A 19,576-nucleotide genomic window follows, 5' to 3' on the forward strand; every position below is an offset into this window, starting at 1 on the left:
CAAATAAACATCTCTGACATTTCAAAAAAAATAAATCAATCAATCAATGACCAATATAGCCACCCTTCTTTCCAATAACAGTCATAAGCCTTTCCATTCATGGAGTCTGTCAGTTTCTTGATCTGTTGACGATCAGCTTTTTGTGGAGCAGTGACTACAGCCTCCCAGACACTCTTCAGAGAGGTGTATTGTTTTTCTCCCCCATAAATCTAGCGTTTAAGAAGTGCCCACAAGTTCTCGATAGGGTTTAGGTCAGATGAGGAAGGGCGGCCATGTCATTATTCCTTCATCTTTAAGGCCTTTACTGGCTGGCCACGCAGTGGAGAACTTCGATGCAAGTGATGGAGCATTGGCCTGCATAAAAATCATGGTCTTTTTCCTGTATCACTGTTTGAAGAAAGTGTCTTCAAAAAACTGGCAGTAGGTTTGGGAGTTGATTTTGAGTTCATCTTCAATGCAAAAGGTCCAACTAGCTCATCTTTAAAAATACCAGCTCATACCAGTACCCCACCTCCACGTTGGAGTGGAGCTCTGTGCCCATTACTGATCCACAGGTCCATCCATCTGGTCCATCAAGAGTCACTCTCATCTCATCGGTCCATAAAACCTTTGAAAAAAATCTGTCTTCAGATATTTCTTGGCCCAGTTTTGACATTTCAACTTATGTTTCTTGTTCAGTGGTGGTTGGGTTTCAGCCCTCCTTACCTTGGCCATGTCTTTGAGCACTGAACACCTTGTACTTCTGGGCACTCCAGGTAGGTTGCAGCTCTGGAATATGAAAGTACTGGAGGATAATGGGTTCCTGGTAGCTTCACGTTTGATTCTTCTCAATTCTTTGGCAGATAATTTGCGTCTTTTGTTCTCAACAAGTTTCTTGCGACCCTGTTGACTATTTGCAACAAAATGTTTGATGGTTCTGTGATCACACACCAATATCTTAGCAATTCCAAAAGTGCTGCATCCCTCTGAAAGACTTTTTACAATTTTTGACTTTTCAGAGTCAGTTAAATCTCTTTTTTGGCCCATTTTGCCCGAGGAAAACTAGCTGCCTAATAATTCTGCACACCTTGATATAGGGTGTTGATCTCCTTAGGCCACACCCTCCCTCATTACACAAATACACATCACCCGGCGTGCTTAAATCCAATAAGCATTCAAGTTAATACAGCTTGGAGTTGGAATATACGCATTAAAAATGATGATATGGTCAAAATACTCACTTGCTTAATAATTGTGCACACAGTGTAACTAACGTAAAAAAGAATAAAATGAAAAAAAAAAAAATCACTTAATTTATGTGTTGCAGTCTACAAGTTAAAAGCCCAAGCTCAAATGTCAATTGACAGAAAAATAATAGATATTCCTGGATGGTGCAGAGGTAAGAGCTGCTGTCTTATAACCAAAAGGTTGCCGGTTAATCCCTGGCACTTCATGTTTTGAGTAGTGAGCTGCCATTATTATATTTACTATAATATAATAAAAACATACATTAACGGTAGGGTACATAGATACCGGCAATCAAACATATGATGTCTCGTGACAGCTAAAGGCAGAACTGTAACAACAGACAGCTTCTTTACAGCACTTTTGCTGGCTAATAGACTGCTGCACCACAACACAACTCTGCTTGGCACCATAAAGTGGGACTTCCACCTGCAGCTAAAGTCACTTCAGTATGTGAGCATTTCACCACGCTAGTGTTTAGATCTGGCAGTGCCATGCATATCCAAATGACAACTCATGTTGAAATGTCATAGTGTTTTCACATAGAGACGTTTTCATGTATGAATGTGTGTGTGCACGCGCGAGAGAGGCAGAGACAGATTTGATCTAATTCAAGTGGTTACAGGAATATAAAATAAACACTTTCACAAAGGTATAATGAAACAAGTGCGCTTTTATTCAACAATGAAACTGAATAACAAAAAAGTCAAGTGACAACAAGATACAGACGTGATTCAGCAGCGTTTGTGTGTCTATCTTATGTCCAGTCTGATAGCGGTCAGGGGACATCGTATTTTTGATTACTAGTACAACAAATAGTTCTTAGCAGGTATCAAACACAGTACCAACTGTGGTCATTGCTGCTCTTGTGAAAAGAATGAAGATCAACGCTGTCAACTCAGAGAGAGAGAGGCAAGTTTGTTGTAACACATGAATGTGACTAGGAGAATAAAAATAAAAAATAAAAAAAAAACACTAACTTCTACAAGTAGCCAAAATTTACACCGGGTGTTACAGACTCAAATCAAATGTACAGTGGGTATAGAAAATAATCCCCCTTCGAAATATTCCCATTTTTTTGCTTTACAGCCTTAAATGAAAACACACAAACCAATATTTCTTCCCAGCTTTACTTACTCAATGCCACCTCTAACATCCGAGTGAAAGATATCACAGCTACAGTTCAGAAGAATTATAAAAAAATCAAAAACAAGACCTACTGAGATGAATAAAGGATCCCCCCCCCCCCAATGTCAATGTCATTTTGTTGAACCCCCTTGTGCTTTAATGACAGCCTTGAGTCTGTTGATTCTTCTCTATCAGTTTTGCACATCTAGATTGAGCCCACTCAGTATTTGCCCCCCACTCTTCTTTACAGTTGAACTGTTCAAGTTCGGTCACATTGGTGTTCTGCTATCTTCAGATCTTTCCACAGATTTTCAGTGTGATTTTGCTCTGAGCCGTGACTGGCCACACCAGAACATTCACTTTTTTCTCCTTCAGCCACTGTGTGCTCCATTTTGCTGTGTGGTTTGGGTCGTTGTCCTATTAAAAGGTGAACATTCTGCCCATCTTTAACTTTCTGGCAGAGGGTAGCAGGTTTTCCTCAAGAATTTGATGGTATTTTGCAAAATCAATTTTTCCTTCTACCCTAACGAGAGCCCCAGGCCCCCCACAACAGGATGCTGCCCACTCCATGCTTTACTGTAGGTATGGTGTGTTGTGGATGGTGAGCTGCACTGGTGTACCGTTTGGTATTGAGGCCAAATAGTTTGATTTTGGTCTCATCTGACCATTAGACCCTTTCCCACTTGGCATCAGAATCTTCAAGGTGAATTCTGGCAAAGCTCAAATGAGCCTTCATGTGGCCTTTCTCGAGAACTGGCTTTATCCTTGCAACCCTCCCGAACAAGACACAATTGTGTAGCACACACCATTAATGACCACTCTGTGCCATCAAATCCTGTAACTCCTTCAAAGTGGCCATTGGTCTCTCGGTAGCCTCTCTTACCAGTTTCCTCCTTGCTCTTCCATCCAGTTTGGAGGATCCAGGGAGGGTCCTAGTAGAACCAAACACTTGCCACTTCTTTATTATGGACTTTACTGAGCTTCTGGGGATTTATAAAGCCTTTGAGATTGTTTTGTCTCCATCTCCTGCCTTATGTCCATCCACAACTCTATCCCTGAGATCTTTTGAAAGTGGCTTGCCACCCATAGTCAGTGGTTTGCTGTCAGTTGCTCTACCAAGCAAGAGAATGAATGCTCCAGGAACAGCTTCACTAATCACACTCATTACAACTGATCACCGGTGGAAGGAAGCCAGTAACCGCAATGGAAATGGTGGGCACTTACACCTGATTGAGTTTTGGGGGATTGTCCTTTATTCATCTCAGGATTTCTTGTTTTTGATTTTTGAAAATTCTTCTGAACTGTAGCTGTGATATTTTTCATCTGGATGTTAGAGGTTGCATTGAGTAAGTAAAGCTGGGGAGAAATATTGGTTTGTGTATTTTCATTTAAGGCTGTAAAGCAAAAAAAAAAAAAAAAAAGGGAACATTTTGAAGGGGGGGGTTCTTTTCTATACCCACTGTATGTTTTTATTATAGTAATAATAAATAATAATAATAATAGCAGTGCACTACTCAAAACGTGAAATGCCGGGATCAAACCAGCAACCTTTCGGTTATAAGACAGCAGCTCTTACCTTTGCACCACCCAGGAATACGTATTAACTTTCTGACAATTGACACATGAGCTTGGGTTTCTAAATCATTGGCAGCAACATAAATTGAATGTTGTTTTTTTCTTTGGTTATATTATTTTGAATAAAAGTGCATGTGTTTATTTGATATTTGGACTAAAGTCTTCACACAATATACACTTCACATCAATATTAGTATAACATGGAAAAAGTTTCTGCTTTAGGTATGTGTTCAGCATTTCTTGCATTTCCTTCCATCCTATACTTACCCAGATCTTTGTAGACTTGGAACACACATGAAATGCATGTATTCCAAATAACGATATACTGTATTATTTACCCTCTAGAACTCCAGGCACCTCACATGCATATAAGGAGCCTTGGCTTGAGCTGGGAGAGTTGAGCTCTGTCAAGGCAGGGGATGGGAGAGCAGGCTGCCTGCTGCTTGTGCTGATCGACACATTTACAAAACAAAAGACGCTGATGGAGAGGTCCAAAGGGATTTAAGGTGGGCCGGGATTACAAGTTTTTCATTAACAGGCTCCACACAGTACATAACCATTAATAAATGGTAACAGATTCATGAGATACCAATATGTCAAGTTATTTAAAGAACTGTTGCTGCATACAATAACAAAGGCAGAAATAAAGTGTTTTGTGCCGTGTTCTAGTGCTTAAACTGTACTATACAGTTGGGAAATGGGGGAAGGCATTTCCCATGAGGAAAAAGAAAAACAAAATATTTAAAATGTGTGTGCATCTGTCTGTGTCAGGTTTGGACAACAGGAGCTCCCCCTGCAGGCCACAATATGTTAACATACAACACTGCATTGTCATCTGTTGCACATTTGGTTAACGACTTGCAATCTCAATCCTTCGATCTAGGCTTTAATGAGTCTCTGGTCTATAGTGGTGGAACCAGCAACACTGCCCATCTAGTCGGTAACCACAAAGGTTCATCAGAAGATGTTGCACTACTGCTGCTAGTTTTACGTTCCCTAAAAGTAGTTTGCCTTAATAAGATTTAGTTTGGACTTTAAACAATAAAGCCCACAACATAAATGCAGTCAACAAGCTTTGAGTAGTTAGGTGGATGACTTTTGACTCGGTCCTCAGGGCTTCTTTTTAGTGTAGATTCTAGTGTGCCTTTGAAGATAACTCATAGAATTGTTTTCCACATTCCAAAGAGCAATATGATTCAACTCTGTGTGATATCATGTGTGTATCTGCAGATCCCTCTCTCCCGTATGAATTACACTGCGTCTCCGAAGACTCCTGTAATGGACAGTGCTATGGCTTCTCTCTTTCCAAATTCACTCCATTGCGTTTTGGAAGACAACTCTTGTAAGGGAATTGTTTGCGATATTCTCTTCAGCAATATGGCTTTTCTCTCTCCCTCCCTTTCTCAATTGTCTTCAATGTGAATTCTGGAGTGTTTCTGAAGAGTCCTCCTGTCGCAGAATCTTTTGCCACATTCCCAGCATGAAAATGGCTTTTCTCCTGTGTGAATTCTAGTGTGGCTTTGAAGATCACTTCTGTCACGAAACTGTTTGCCACACGTTGAACAGCAATACCTCTTCTTTCTCTCCAATTTCTCTCCAGTGTGAACTCTAGTGTGGCTCTGAAGGTTACTCTTGCTACGGAATTGTTTGCCACATTCCAAACAGCAAAATGGTTTCTCTCCAGTGTGAATTCTAGTGTGGGTCTCAAGACTGGCGATACGTGAGAATCGTTTGCCACATTCAGAACAGCAATACGGCTTCTCTCCAGCATGAATTCTTTTGTGGATCCGAAGAGAGCTCTTGTCATAGAATTGCTGGCCACATGCTAAACAGCAATATGGCTTCTCTCCAATGTGAATTATTTTGTGGCTCTGCAGAGTACCCCTGTTACAGAATTGTTTGCCACATTCCAAACAGCAATATGGCTTCTTTCCAGTATGAATTCCTTCGTGACTTTGAAGAGTGGTGGAACACGAGAATTGTTTGCCACATTCTGAATAACAATATGGTTTCTCTCCAGTGTGAATTCTTTTGTGGCGCTGCAGTTGACTACTCTCACGGAATTGTTTGCCACATTCCAAACAGCAATATGGCTTCTCTCCAGTGTGAATTCTTTTGTGGCTCTGAAGAGAGCTCTTGTGACAGAATTGTTTGCCACATTCAAAACAGCAGTGAGGTTTGTCTCCTGTATGAAGTTTAAAAGGAAAACAAAACAAAAAGCTTAAATTCACTTTCCTATTTTTTTACATTGAATCAAAACATTAATGCTGATTGAAATGATGTACACACTTTTATAAGAATATGAAATTACAGAACTGCATCACAGTTTTTTTCATATCATACACTTAAAACACTGAGTTACAGTCGGGTCCATAAGTATTTGGACAGTGACACAATTTTTACTCTGTATGCCACCACAGTGGATTTGAAATAAAGAAATCATTATGAGATTGAAATGTATTCTTTCAGTTTTAATTTAAGGTGTTTACCAAAAATATACAGTATGAGGTGTTTAGAAATGACAGCCATTTTTAAAAATGGTCCCCCCCGTTTTTAGGAGCTCAAAAGTATTTGGACGTTTGACTGACAAGATGTTCCATGGACAGGTGGGAGCAGGTCCCTCGTGATTTCATTAACCATTAAGCACATAGAAGGTCTGGAGTTAATTACAAGTGTAGAATTTGCATTTGGAAGCTGTCACTGCAAACTCTCAATACTAGGTCCAAAGAGCTGTTCATGCAAGTAAAAACAGGTCATCATTAGGCTGAGAAAACCAAACAAAACAAGAGTCACTGCAGAGACTCCAGGAGTGGTCAAACCAACCATTTAGTACATCCTTAAAGAAAAGTAACACACTGGTGAGCTCAGAAACACCAGAAGGCTTGGACAACCACAGAATACGATTGTGATGGATGATTGCAGAATTGTTTCCTTGATGAAGAAGAACTCCCTCACGACAATTAGCCAAACCAAGAACACTCTCTGGGAGGTAGACCTATCATTGCCAAAGTCTACAATCAAGAGAAGACTTAATGAAACTAAAGACAGAGGGTTTACCATAAAGTGCAAACCACTGGTAACCTCAAGCATATGAAGGACAGAGTAGACTCTGCCAGAAAACATTTAAAAAAAAGTCCAGTTCTGTAAAAGTTTTCTTTGGACAAATTAAGCTAAGATCAATATGTACCAGAATGACTGACAGAGAAGAGTATGGAGAGGAGGAGGATGGCTATTGAGCCCATGAATACCACATCATTTGTGAAACATGTGGAGGCCATGTCATGGCATGATCGAACATGACTGCCAATGGAAGTCGGTCACTGGTGTTTATTGATGATATGACTGCTGACAGAAGTACCAGGATGAATTCTGAAGGGTACAGGGCCCTACCATCTGCTCAGATTCAGACAAATGCTGCAAAACTCATAGGACAACATTTCACGGTACAGATGGACATTGAGCCAAAACATACTGTGAAAGTAAACCAAGTGCTTTTCAAGGCAAAGTAGTGGAATATTCTTCAACGGTCAAGTCAATCAACTGACCTCAACCCAAGTGGACATGCAGTTCACTTGCTGAAGACAAAACTGAAGGCAGAAAGTCCAACGAACAAGCAGCAACTGAAGAGAGTGGCAGTAAAGGCCTGGCAAAGCTTCAGTAGTGTGGACACCAAGCACTTGGAGATGGCCATGACTGGAAAGGATTTAAACCAAATATTGAAAATGATCATATTTATGATTATGTTAGTGTGTCCAAATACTTTTCAGCCCTTGAAAAAATAGTGGACTATGTATAAAAATGGCTGTCATTCTTAATCAGCTCATACAATATCTTTGGTAAACCCCTTACACATAAATTACGCAATGATTGCTTTATTTCAAATCCATTGTGGTGGCAAACAAAGACAAAATAATGAAAAAACTGTGCACTCTCCAAATATGTATGGATGTGACTGTATATGTTGTTCTTGTGTTATTCAATTATTGGAGGAAAAGAGTGATAATGTTTAGTTAATATAATATTGAAGAGAGTTTCTGCAACAAGCGTGTGAAATGCTCTTTTAATAATTAGGATTTCCCACACTTGGACAAAAGTCACTTGACTCCAAAATGTATATAAAAATCACCTGTTCAAATCAAAGAAAAGCAGATGGATAAGCAAAGTGATTTATTCATGTACAGGCCTACAGGAGCTGCAGGGGGTCTGGGAGATAAATTAAAAGATGAGAAAACCCAGGATCAGTGCAGTTATTTGAGTGTATTCAGAAAAGAGGGTAGCAAGTGAAGCCAAGACTGGTCAGCTTTGTGACATATGGGAGTCAATGTGATGCTTATGGAGAATGATAGCACACTAGCTGCTCTCTGTTGCTCACCTCTTGCTCCACAGTCTCTACCATATATATTTTTTTTGTGTTCCTGTACCATTATAAATAAGCTAAAGAATTAATCTCCTTATTTGTTCATAATGATAGCCTCTCTTGAGTAGTACTCCTGATTCAGCAACTCTTAGCCTAGTAAAGAAAACCCACAATACCAGGCACAACACCACCTTAATGGTTGATCCTGACCAGTCATCTTCGATAATGATCAAGCACAAAAATTTTATGGTGTGGCGGTTGGCTGGGACCCTTGCCCAGCCAGGATGCCTGGAGAATGGACGAGGTGGGAGAGAGGCAATATCTACCCCGTGGATGCAAGACAGCAGCCCCCCTACATTACATCGGGGTCACAGGCTTGGAGCATGGTAACCCAACCCTGTGAGGGCCCATGGCCACTGCCAGGGGGAGCCTGGACAATCCTGGAGCCCTGGACTAAAGCACTTCCACCAAACCAGGAAGTGCTGCCAGAAGAGAATCCAAGTGCAACATAAAAGGGGCCACCTCATTCCATTCGAGGAGTCTGAGTCGGGAGGCAGAGGACAGACCTTGCGAGAAGGAGTGGGGGCGGCAGAAGAACAAGAGGAGGAGAGGAAAGGACTGTGAGATTATGGTAGTGATTGGAGCACTGTTGGTAATTTGTGCTATAAAGGAAAAACTGTAAATAAATGTGTGTGTTTTGGGACATTGTGAGTCTGTGTCTGTCTGTAGCTGGGCTGAAATTTCCACAATGCAAGTACAAAATATTACACTTCACGTTTCAATACATGCAGTTAAAGTAGTTTTCAGATTTAATTTAATGTAATGCCCTGATGGGCAAGAAGAGCAAATCTTCTAAATCTTGCAACTTTTTTTATCAGGGCGGACTTGAATGACACAACCTGGATATTTCCAGGCAGAGTTTATCTAACACACGCAGGCTCACACCTTCTCTTCACTGATCCTAAGATGACATTAGAAGCGATGGATATCTTTCTCTCCATCAGTGCTGGGCCTATCTGATTGTTTCATGTGATTATTTTCCAGTTGGCTACTGAACAGAGTCAGCCACTCTTATCTGGACATTAAAATTCAATAACAGTACTTGCTGACAAAGTACACGCTGGACTAAAACATACCACGTCCCCGAGGCGGAAGGGTTCCATGTAGGAAGATGAGGGGGAAGGCCAAGCACACAGCAAATTTCATTTCAAAGGGATAACTCTCACAATATTAATAATAATAATAATAATAATAATAATAATATATTTTATTTATGTAGGTGCTTAAGGTGTTTAAAATGTTTGGCGTGAAGTCTCAAAAAGGGATATATTTTGGTAAGTTTAAGGTCTTTGTTTTTCACATTTTGACTCCAGTGCCTTTAACCTCCATTATAAAGTGCATCAGCAGGTTCGGTATTTTTTAAAAACATTAAAAAAAAATTCACTTTAGAACACAACTTCATGTGGCAAATATACTAGGAGTGTGAAGAAATAATTTCGAACTATCTATTCACATAAAGTGAACAAGACCTCCCTTTTGGGTCCATAATCCCAACAATACAACTAATGCTTATTTAATTCCACACTTACTTTCTCCAGACTGATGTGTCGGTGGTGGTTGATCATCAGGAGTTCCAACAGGCAAAATATCCTCAGTTGTCTCCGTGTCAGACTGTAATGATTTAGACCTCAACTTGACGTCGTCGTGTTCCATGATTTTATATTTGTGCGTGTCAATGCCGACGGACGTCTCCTCAGCCTCTTCTTTAATGCCCACAGTTACCAGTTCATAAGCCTCATCTTTAATCTGGAGACTTTCCTGTTTAGGGTGAACAGATTCCACTTTCAAATCCTCCTCATTAATATTCACACTAGTTATCTCCATGGTGTTTATTTCAGCCTCACATGTCTCCTTTTTCACATCCATCTTGGTGTTACAGTAAATGGTAGATGCCTCCTCGGGAACGGGATTTAATTCTGTCATAAATACACCGATCAGATCTAAAAAAATAAATAAATAAAAACTATAATACTATATTAATTAGTTAATGTTTATGTCTTGTCAGGCAGTTTAGAAAAATCATATTACTGCAAATTGACTGTAACTCATTATTCACCACATCATCTCTTCTTCCCAGTCACATTTGCTATTGAGGGTCATGGTGAGTAACTCATTAGTTCGATCATCATTACTCATTAATTAGATCAAATTAGGATGTGTGGGGTAAAGATCCAAAATGTTTGAGGAAACCCACCCCAAGCAGTTCTGCACCCACTGGTATTCACTACTTTGCTTACACAAATTGTGTTTAACAGTAAAAGTGTTGAATGGCAGGCCTCTGGATTTGCTTCATGTATTAGTTTAACTTGTGCTCACTGAATTTTTATTAAGACATAAACGGAACAAAGCAGTGACATGTGACCTACTAAGACATACTTACAGTGTGAAAATCAAACGGACCTTAACACAGATGGCATTACTGACATTAGGTGGCATAATATGAAGGTACAGCTGTCAGTATGCTAGGAGGCAACATGTAGGAAAAAATCCTATGAATATCCCATGAGCCTGTGTGATTTAGTACATGCATCAGCATTTCAGTACGGCTGTACACAAAACATGTCTACCCCAACTAAATGGCACCTCATTCATTACAACGTCCCACATTATATCTGTTCTTCCAGCTTCAACATGGTAAACTCTTCAGTGTGTGTCAGTATTTTCACGTGGCACAAGCAAAGTAAGCCGACTGTTTAGCATTTGTATACATTGTCAGGTCTGCCGTGTTTGTAAGCAAGCAGCTTTCAAGTTCCTGACTTGCTTCATCCACAAAGTGCCATCTTACGTGTTCTCCTTCCCCATGTCAGACTGATGCTGGCTCTAAACCTCATATACCAAACTGTATGGAAAAATACTGTGATCCAATTTCAAATAAGTTTATATTAGTCGTCTATTTAAATGAAGTATAAAGGGCAATAACAAATTTTCCAGATTTGTTTAGTTTTCTCTTTATCACATGCAATAATAACAATACAAGTGATTACAAGTGTGATTATTTTCTGGTTGCCTGCAGTAGGCAGAAAGCTAGGTAACTGTGTTCAAAAATGTCAGTAACTGTGGCAGGGTTGAGGCAAAAGGGATATGAAAATATGATCAAGCTTCTTAATTTTATGCAGAAAAACAATCCACAAAATTGAAGAGGTGGTGATTAAAAATAGAATACCAGAGAAATGAAGCTCTCTGTCGGAGGTCTCCACACTCAACATAACTATTCAAATTAGCCGTACCAAAAAAGGTTTCTTAAAAAAATCCTTTTAGCAAATCAAACTAAAATACCCAATTTCATTGTTAGCAAAATTCTCAGGTCAGAGTTTCTGCTGTTATGACCCGGCAAAAAATAGTAAGGTACCGATAAAATTGACTGCTATTCATTAACAAGTATGGATGAGTTGGCTTTTAATAAATAAACATACAGTGGTGTGAAAAACTATTTGCCCCCTTCCTGATTTCTTATTCTTTTGCATGTTTGTCACACAAAATGTTTCTGATCATCAAACACATTTAACCATTAGTCAAATATAACACAAGTAAACACAAAATGCAGTTTTTAAATGATGGTTTTTATTATTTAGGAGAAAAAATCCAAACCTACATGGCCCTGTGTGAAAAAGTAATTGCCCCCTTGTTCAAAAATAACCTAAATGTGGTGTATCACACCTGAGTTCAATTTCCGTAGCCACCCCCAGGCCTGATTACTGCCACACCTGTTTCAATCAAGAAATCACTTAAATAGGAGCTGCCTGACACAGAGAAGTAGACCAAAAGCACCTCAAAAGCTAGACATCATGCCAAGATCCAAAGAAATTCAGGAACAAATGAGAACAGAAGTCATTGAGATCTATCAGTCTGGTAAAGGTTATAAAGCCATTTCTAAAGCTTTGGGACTCCAGCGAACCACAGTGAGAGCCGTTATCCACAAATGGCAAAAACATGGAACAGTGGTGAACCTTCCCAGGAGTGGCCGGCCGACCAAAATTACCCCAAGAGCGCAGAGACGACTCATCCGAGAGGTCACAAAAGACCCCAGGACAAGGTCTAAAGAACTGCAGGCCTCACTTGCCTCAATTAAGGTCAGTGTTCACGACTCCACCATAAGAAAGAGACTGGGCAAAACGGCCTGCATGGCAGATTTCCAAGACGCAAACCACTGTTAAGCAAAAGAACATTAGGGCTCATCTCAATTTTGCTAAGAAACATCTCAATGATTGCCAAGACTTTTGGGAAAATACCTTGTGGACTGATGAGACAAAAGTTGAACTTTTGGAAGGAAATGTCCCGTTACATCTGGCGAAAAGGAACACAGCATTTCAGAAAAAGAACATCATACCAACAGTAAAATATGGTGGTGGTAGTGTGATGGTCTGGGGTTGTTTTGCTGCTTCAGGACCTGGAAGGCTTGCTGTGATAGATGGAACCATGAATTCTACTGTCTACCAAAAAATCCTGATGGAGAATGTCCGGCCATCTGTTCGTCAACTCAAGCTGAAGCGATCTTGGGTGCTGCAACAGGACAATGACCCAAAACACACCAGCAAATCCACCTCTGAATGGCTGAAGAAAAACAAAATGAAGACTTTGGAGTGGCCTAGTCAAACTCCTGACCTGAATCCAATTGAGATGCTATGGCATGACCTTAAAAAGGCGGCTCATGCTAGAAAACCCTCAAATAAAGCTGAATTACAACAATTCTGCAAAGATGAGTGGGCCAAAATTCCTCCAGAGCGCTGTAAAAGACTCATTGCAAGTTATCGCAAACGCTTGATTGCAGTTATTGCTGCTAAGGGTGGCCCAACCAGTTATTAGGTTCAGGGGGCAATTACTTTTTCACACAGGGCCATGTAGGTTTGGATTTTTTTTTCTCCCTAAATAATAAAAACCATCATTTAAAAACTGCATTTTGTGTTTACTTGTGTTATATTTGACTAATGGTTAAATGTGTTTGATGATCAGAAACATTTTGTGTGACAAAACATGCAAAAGAATAAGAAATCAGGAAGGGGGCAAATAGTTTTTCACACCACTGTAATTGTTCTTCACATGACTTTTGTCTCTGAGAAACTGAACACATCTGCCATGAGACTGCTATTCTTAAGCAAATGGTTTAATAACATTCTTATCAGTTCACTAATTGATTGATGAAAATCATCTTAGGATTGTCTATTCAGACTTTTGTTTAAAATTTGGAGATTTCTTTTCAATAAGAGAATATAAAATTGTATGCAATTTTTTTTTTTTGTCTTTAATTAAAGGCAATCACACCACTCAACTCCATTTTTTTAAATAAATTATGCCATATAAATGGAGTGAACATAACAGACAGGTAATAATTTTATACAGAGCTTAATAATTCATAAAAATTAATAAATTGGTCACCTCAAGAAAGGAAATGCTGCCAATCTGAACCTTTTCTTTATATTTAATCAATAACAAAATGAGAGATTGGCTGTTTAAAACACTGCACAGAGACCATCCAGTTAATAAAACACCGTTTCAGTTCTTTGATATGCGTGATGCTTCTAGGGCTGCAGAATCTACTGAACTCTTATTTTTAATTGTACATTTGTCAGCTCTTTTTGGAGTGTTGTTTTCTTAGATTCAAAGAAGAGAAATGTTAGGGAGATCCACCTCAAAGTTGCTGCCATTACGTTGTGAGTAAGCCTCCTTTACCTGAGATGAACACGATAAAATCAACTGACTGAAGTACCCAGCGTTGCTAGGGGGGAAAATAAAGTTGTTTTTTTTTTTTTTTAATTGTTTGAGAAAAATTATTAAAAAAATACAACTTTAAAAATAAAAATAACAAACAACTAATGTGCATGTAGTGCTTACTGAAGTGTCTTGTTCTATTCAGTGTTTTTAGTTTTTCCATCTTTAGCCAATATAGAAAAGGTTCTTAGGACTTCCCACTCTTGATTGTGCCACATAAAGTTGTCCACATTGATTCAAGCAATTTGCAATGATTCTCCTTGAGATTTATCTATCGATATGGCAAAAGACAAAATGAACCAAAAATATTTGGTCTATACTTTACCTTCGATTTGATAACAAATTAATTTTTTGATTAAGAACGTATTAAAAAAAAACAAAAAACTGCCTATTACATTTTTTTTACAAAAAAGCTGTAACACCAACACATTAGCGATGATGCTGTGAAAACAGATGACATTTCCTTTATTAATGAATAAATAAAAAAAAAAAATAATCACAAAGAGAGCCTCTGAATCCACAAAATAAATATAGAATGTTTATGGTAGATAAAAAATAAAATTGCTTACTTATTTTATACATAATATAATCTTCATATATAATATGTTACCGTGCCTGTCCGTTTGTCTGTCCAGGAATTTAAATCACATGTAGCTTGCAAACAGTTTGACCTGGAATTTGATACATATATACTACGTGACCTCTACTGTCTGCTTTTGGGGTGATGATTGACCTCCAAGGTTCTTCCTCTTTTAATTTTTATTTTATTTTATTGTAGAATCAACTCTCGGTAGCAGGGTGGCCATGCAGCGTATGCGTACAGGTGCGGTTGTCATTCCTACCACCTTCACAGTCACTTCCCCTACCTCTTCATATCTTAAGTGTTGAATCTGCCTCAAGAATGACTTAAGTGCCAGATTAAGAGAAAAATTAAGAAAAACGTACTAAGTAATTGCAACACAAATACTGACCTATTCAGTTTTAATGTGAAAAGATGCCGACAGAAGAAGAGAAGAACCAGGCCGCTAGGGTGGAGAAAAGAAGAGCTGCTCAGGAAACAGCAAGCGCATCAACCTCTGCACAAACGAATGCTAAACGTACAGAGAAAGAAAGAGGATGAAAACTAGGAATGCTGAAGTCAAGTGTATTCCCTGCACGTTATTGTGCAGTGCGCCGTTACTGGTAGACAGCTTATATTCATCAAAATATAATCATGGAATATATTCAAGGTAGTGTAAAAACGATGGTAAAAGCAAAGCCTTTTTTAAGGTTTTTTGACAGATACATTTTTGTTTTGTGGTGTAGTAATAAGTTTTTAAATGCAGAATTTTTGCCGACAGAAAAAAAAAAAAAACTCAACTAAATTATTATTAGTATTAGGTTTATTTAATTTGATTACCACTACAACATTGTTACAATAAGAATAATCTTCTTCTTCTTTCGGCTGCTCCAATTAGAGGTTTCCACAGCAGATCATCTTCTTCCATATCTTTCTGTCCTCTGTATCTTGTTCTGTTACCCCTATCACCTGCATGTCCTCTCTCACCAAATCCATAAACCTTCTCTTTGGCCTTTGTCTTTTCCTCTTACCTGACAGCTCAATCTTAAATATCCTTTTCCCAGTACACCCAGCATCTCTCCACTGCACATGTCAAAACCAACACAATCTTGCCTCTCTGACTTTGTCTCCTAACCTGAGCTAACCTTCTAATGTAGTCATTTCTAATCCTATCCATCCTTGTCACACCCAATGCAAATCTTAGCATCTTTAACTCTGCTACCTCCAGCTCTGTCTCCTGCTTTCTGGTCAGTGCCACCGTCTCAAACCCATATAACATATCTGGTCTCACTACCGTCCTGTAGACCTTCCCTTTCACTCTTGCTGATACCCGTATGTCACAAATCACTCCTGACACTCTTCTCCACCCATTCCACCCTACCTGTGCACTCTTTTTCACCTCTCTTCCACACTCCCTGTTACTCTGTATTGCTGATCCCAAGTATTTAAACTCATTTGCCTTCTCCAGTTATACTCCACGAATCCTCACCATTCCTTTGACCTCCCTCTCATTTACACACATGTATTCTGTCTTGGTGGTCCTACTGACCTTCATTCCTCTCCTCTCTAAAGCATATCTCCACCTGCTCCCTAACAATGCATGCAGACAATAACAATAATACAATATGAAAATATAGTTAGCAAAAACAAACATTAAAATGACAAACAAATAATACGGATTTTTGATGATAAAACTGTTGGTTATTTTTACAGAGCACACCAGAGAGGGTGGAAAGAAATAAGGAGATAGATACATAGAACTGGGATTTTAAATAACATAGCTACACTAACAAGTCTGTGATGCCGCCAAAACAAACTATTAAGCAAATTTACTACTGAAAGGCTTTTTAATCCCAATAGGTTTACGCATAATCTAAAAAATATTAGCATCCAGTGCTTTTTTCCTTACTTTGTATATAAATATCAGATTATCAATGTTTACGTTATATATTCTTCATTTAGCAAAGCATTTATTAAAAAAGTAAACTTCAAAAGCATCTTATGGCCTGCACACATATCCATCTTGCTTAAATGGAAGAATCAAAACATACCTCTCGTATGTCAACGTAAAAAACAAATGTAGACCTTAAATCGAGGGGAAAATGTGTTTCTCAGAGGATCGGTTTTCTTTTTCTTCAACGGATTTTAACATAACAGCTGCACTTTGACTAAGTTGTGTGTTACTGTGGCCGTGCTGCTTTTCTTTAAAATAAACAAACAAATACATAAATGAATGAAAGCGACGCCTTTTTGATTTCAAAGTATTCCCCAGGGGACTGAAGAAACAGACGGCACAGAATGAATAGGAATAAGTGGCGGTGTTCGTGGGAGCTCTAAAGCAGAAACGGGAATCGAGAAAGTGCAGTGAGCCGCAGAAAGCGGTAAAGAAATGACAAACAGAAATTCAGTGAAGCAGAATGAAAAATCCCACATTCCTTAAAGTGACGGACCCGACCGCTTAGCGCTTACTTTTCTTTCCAAGTATTGTGACAAAGCCGAGTCACTCAACCACACGAGCACAGGGTCTTCTTTTCTGCCTCCAGCTGACTGCTCAAGTTTTGGGACACTACTGTTTTCGTCGCCCTTGATGACGTACTTGGAGTACTTTGGCCTGTGACGTCACTGAAAGCGGCAGATACGGAAGTCGGCGCGCGTTTCTCGCTTTCCTTGCAGGCAGCAAACCGAAATAGGCTGCTGAGTAGGTCGGCTTTAAACATATAACATTGCACACAGGGTGAAGGTAAGTGATATGGGTTTGGGGCCGTCATGTTATGAATGGGGATTTTTCATTTGCTCCAGACGGTGTCAGTTTTGGAAGAAAATCTTTACCGAGAGACGGAGGGTAAGTATTCTTGGTTTGGGCTCGTCAGTTTACGAATGCGTGAGTTTCCATCCGCTCCAGTCAAAGTAACTAAGCAGAGGTAAGCAGGTCCTTTGTGTCTATCACGTCAATTTCACTAACACACACGGCGCTTTACTTTGTACTTTTCTTTCTTCTTTGTCAATTCCGTGGTGTTCGTGATCGGTCGGCATTTCAGAAAGTAGCGAGGAGTTAGTCGGGCTTTACACTTCTGATCAGAAAAAGACAAACACGAAGTGAAACAAACTGGCGTCCGCGACCGTAGAGAAAAGTCGAAGTGCATGCGAAACCAAGAACGAAAACAAATGTATGGAGGGAGAAAGTGTAGCGCTGTCGTGCTGGTATTCCTCGGGTAACCCGCCTGGAGAAGTCTAAATGTAATGTTCATATCTGTTGAAGACGGGCGTCCATAATCAGTATGTGTGTATTTATATACACGGCTTAGCATTCTGAAACCTGCTTAATTCAATGTAGTCACCATATTGTACAGTTAGGTTCATAAATATTTGGACAGAGACAACTTTTTTCTCATTTTGGTTCTGTACATTACCACAATGAATTTTAAATGAAACAACTCGGATGTGCAGACTTTCAGCTTTAATTCAGTGGGGTGAACAAAACGATTGCATAAAAATGTGAGACAACCAAAGCATTTTTTTTTTATAACAATCCCTTTATTTCAGGGGCTCAAAAGCAATTGGACAAATTAAATAACTGGAAATAAAATGTTCATTTCTAATACTTGGTTGAAAACCCTTTGCTGGCAATGACAGCCTGAAGTCTTAAATTCATGGACGTCACCAGATGCTGGGTTTCCTCCTTTTTAATGCTCTGCCAGGCCTTTACTGCCACGACTTTTAGTTGCTGTTTGTTTGTGGGCCTTGCTGTCCGAAGTTTAGTCTTCAACAAGTGAAATTCATGCTCAATTGGGTTAAGATCAGGTGACTGACTTGGCCATTCCAGAATTTTCCACTTCTTTGCTTTAACTCTTTCATGGCTGATGTTGACATTTGTCAAAATTCAGGGGTAGAGGATGGTAATTGGCTGTAAACTGAGACAAAACTCACTTTTTAGTTCGACTCTCTTTGCTTGAAGGAAAGTTATGTAGCTTTGTTGATTTGACCTCGATTCCTGCGCGTACAGGAGTAGTGAAGAACAAACAGCCTCAAAAATGTCATCAGCATCTGGTGAGACTAAAGCAAATGTGCAAAGCAAAATACTCCATGGACGTTTTGTATATTATCACTGAATCAGACTCTGACTTTTTGTACTCTGAGTTTGATGCATGTGATCTGGAGATGGATATCAGAAAACGAAATTGAGTACCAGCATCAGCCTATTGGTCCCCAGTTGATAGTGGTGCTGAACACGTTTGTGTAGCTGATACGCTTATGGCAGCGTTCGCCTAGGAGGACCACCACTTATGATGACAAGAGGTACAAACCATATTGTATCACACTGCAACTGCCACCTTCGCCCACCTGCTGTGCAAAGACAGAGAGGTAGCTGGCCTGCCATGCATTCCTGCTGGCCATCAAGCCACCCCTGTGCAGCCACTGCTGCCAGAGATGCAAAACAGGTGACAACAGCAGCCACAGCACGTACCAACAGACGTTTTACATTAATGTATGTGTGAAACTAGTGCATTGTGTGCTTTTCAGAAAACAGATTTTTGGAAAAAATATTCAGCCCTCAAAGAGTTAATAAACTCCTGGGTTGCTTTGGCTGTATGTTTTGGGTCGTTGTCCATCTGTATCATGAAACGCCAGCCAATCAATTTGACTGCATTTAGCTGGAATTGAGCAGACAGTATGTCTCTGAACACCTCAGAATTCATTCGGCTGCTTCTGTCCTGTGTCACATCATCAATAAACACTAGTGTCCCAGTGCCACTGGCAGCCATGCACGCCCAAGCCATCACACTGCCTGACTCCACCGTGTTTTACTTTCATGCAGTCTTCTCTTTATGGTAAACTTGGATATCGATACGCCTACCAAGCCCTGGAGAGTGTTGTTCACTTGGTTGGCTGTTGTGAACGGGTTTCTCTTCACCATGGAAATGATTCTGCGATCATCCACCACTGTTGTCTTTCATGGACGTCCAGGT

At 39.6% G+C, this 19,576-nt stretch overlaps 2 protein-coding genes across 2 annotated transcripts in view; one reads left to right on the forward strand and one right to left on the reverse strand.

The window, feature by feature from the left end:
- Positions 1-4,387: 4,387 nt before the first annotated feature.
- On the reverse strand, positions 4,388-17,179 carry LOC120533440 (zinc finger protein 239-like). Its single transcript, XM_039760337.1, has 3 exons — positions 17,079-17,179; positions 9,874-10,284; positions 4,388-6,112 (listed from the first exon to the last, which is right to left on the reverse strand). The coding sequence occupies exons 2-3, from the start codon at positions 10,265-10,267 to the stop codon at positions 5,331-5,333; spliced, it is 1,176 nt and encodes a 391-aa protein (XP_039616271.1). The 5' UTR covers positions 10,268-10,284; positions 17,079-17,179; the 3' UTR covers positions 4,388-5,330.
- A 72-nt stretch (positions 17,180-17,251) lies between these two features.
- The window catches only part of LOC120533418 (zinc finger protein 501-like), a 55,024-nt gene continuing 52,699 nt past the window's right edge, over positions 17,252-19,576 (forward strand). The window contains exon 1 of the mRNA XM_039760292.1: positions 17,252-17,349. The gene's annotated coding sequence lies outside the window, so the exon portion shown is untranslated. The remainder of the gene's footprint in view (positions 17,350-19,576) is intronic.

This window comes from Polypterus senegalus, chromosome 8, assembly GCF_016835505.1.
Source record: "Polypterus senegalus isolate Bchr_013 chromosome 8, ASM1683550v1, whole genome shotgun sequence".
Lineage (NCBI taxonomy): Eukaryota > Metazoa > Chordata > Cladistia > Polypteriformes > Polypteridae > Polypterus > Polypterus senegalus.

What these genes read in the sequence shown, in the direction of transcription:
- LOC120533440 (XM_039760337.1), bottom strand. Translation starts at nt 10,267, where the DNA reads ATGACAGAATTAAATCCCGTTCCCGAGGAGGCATCTACCATTTACTGT. An exon ending in GACACATCAGTCTGGAGAAA is followed by an intron (nt 6,113 to 9,873) that starts GTAAGTGTGGAA and finishes AACTTCATACAG; the next exon opens with GAGACAAACCTCACTGCTGT.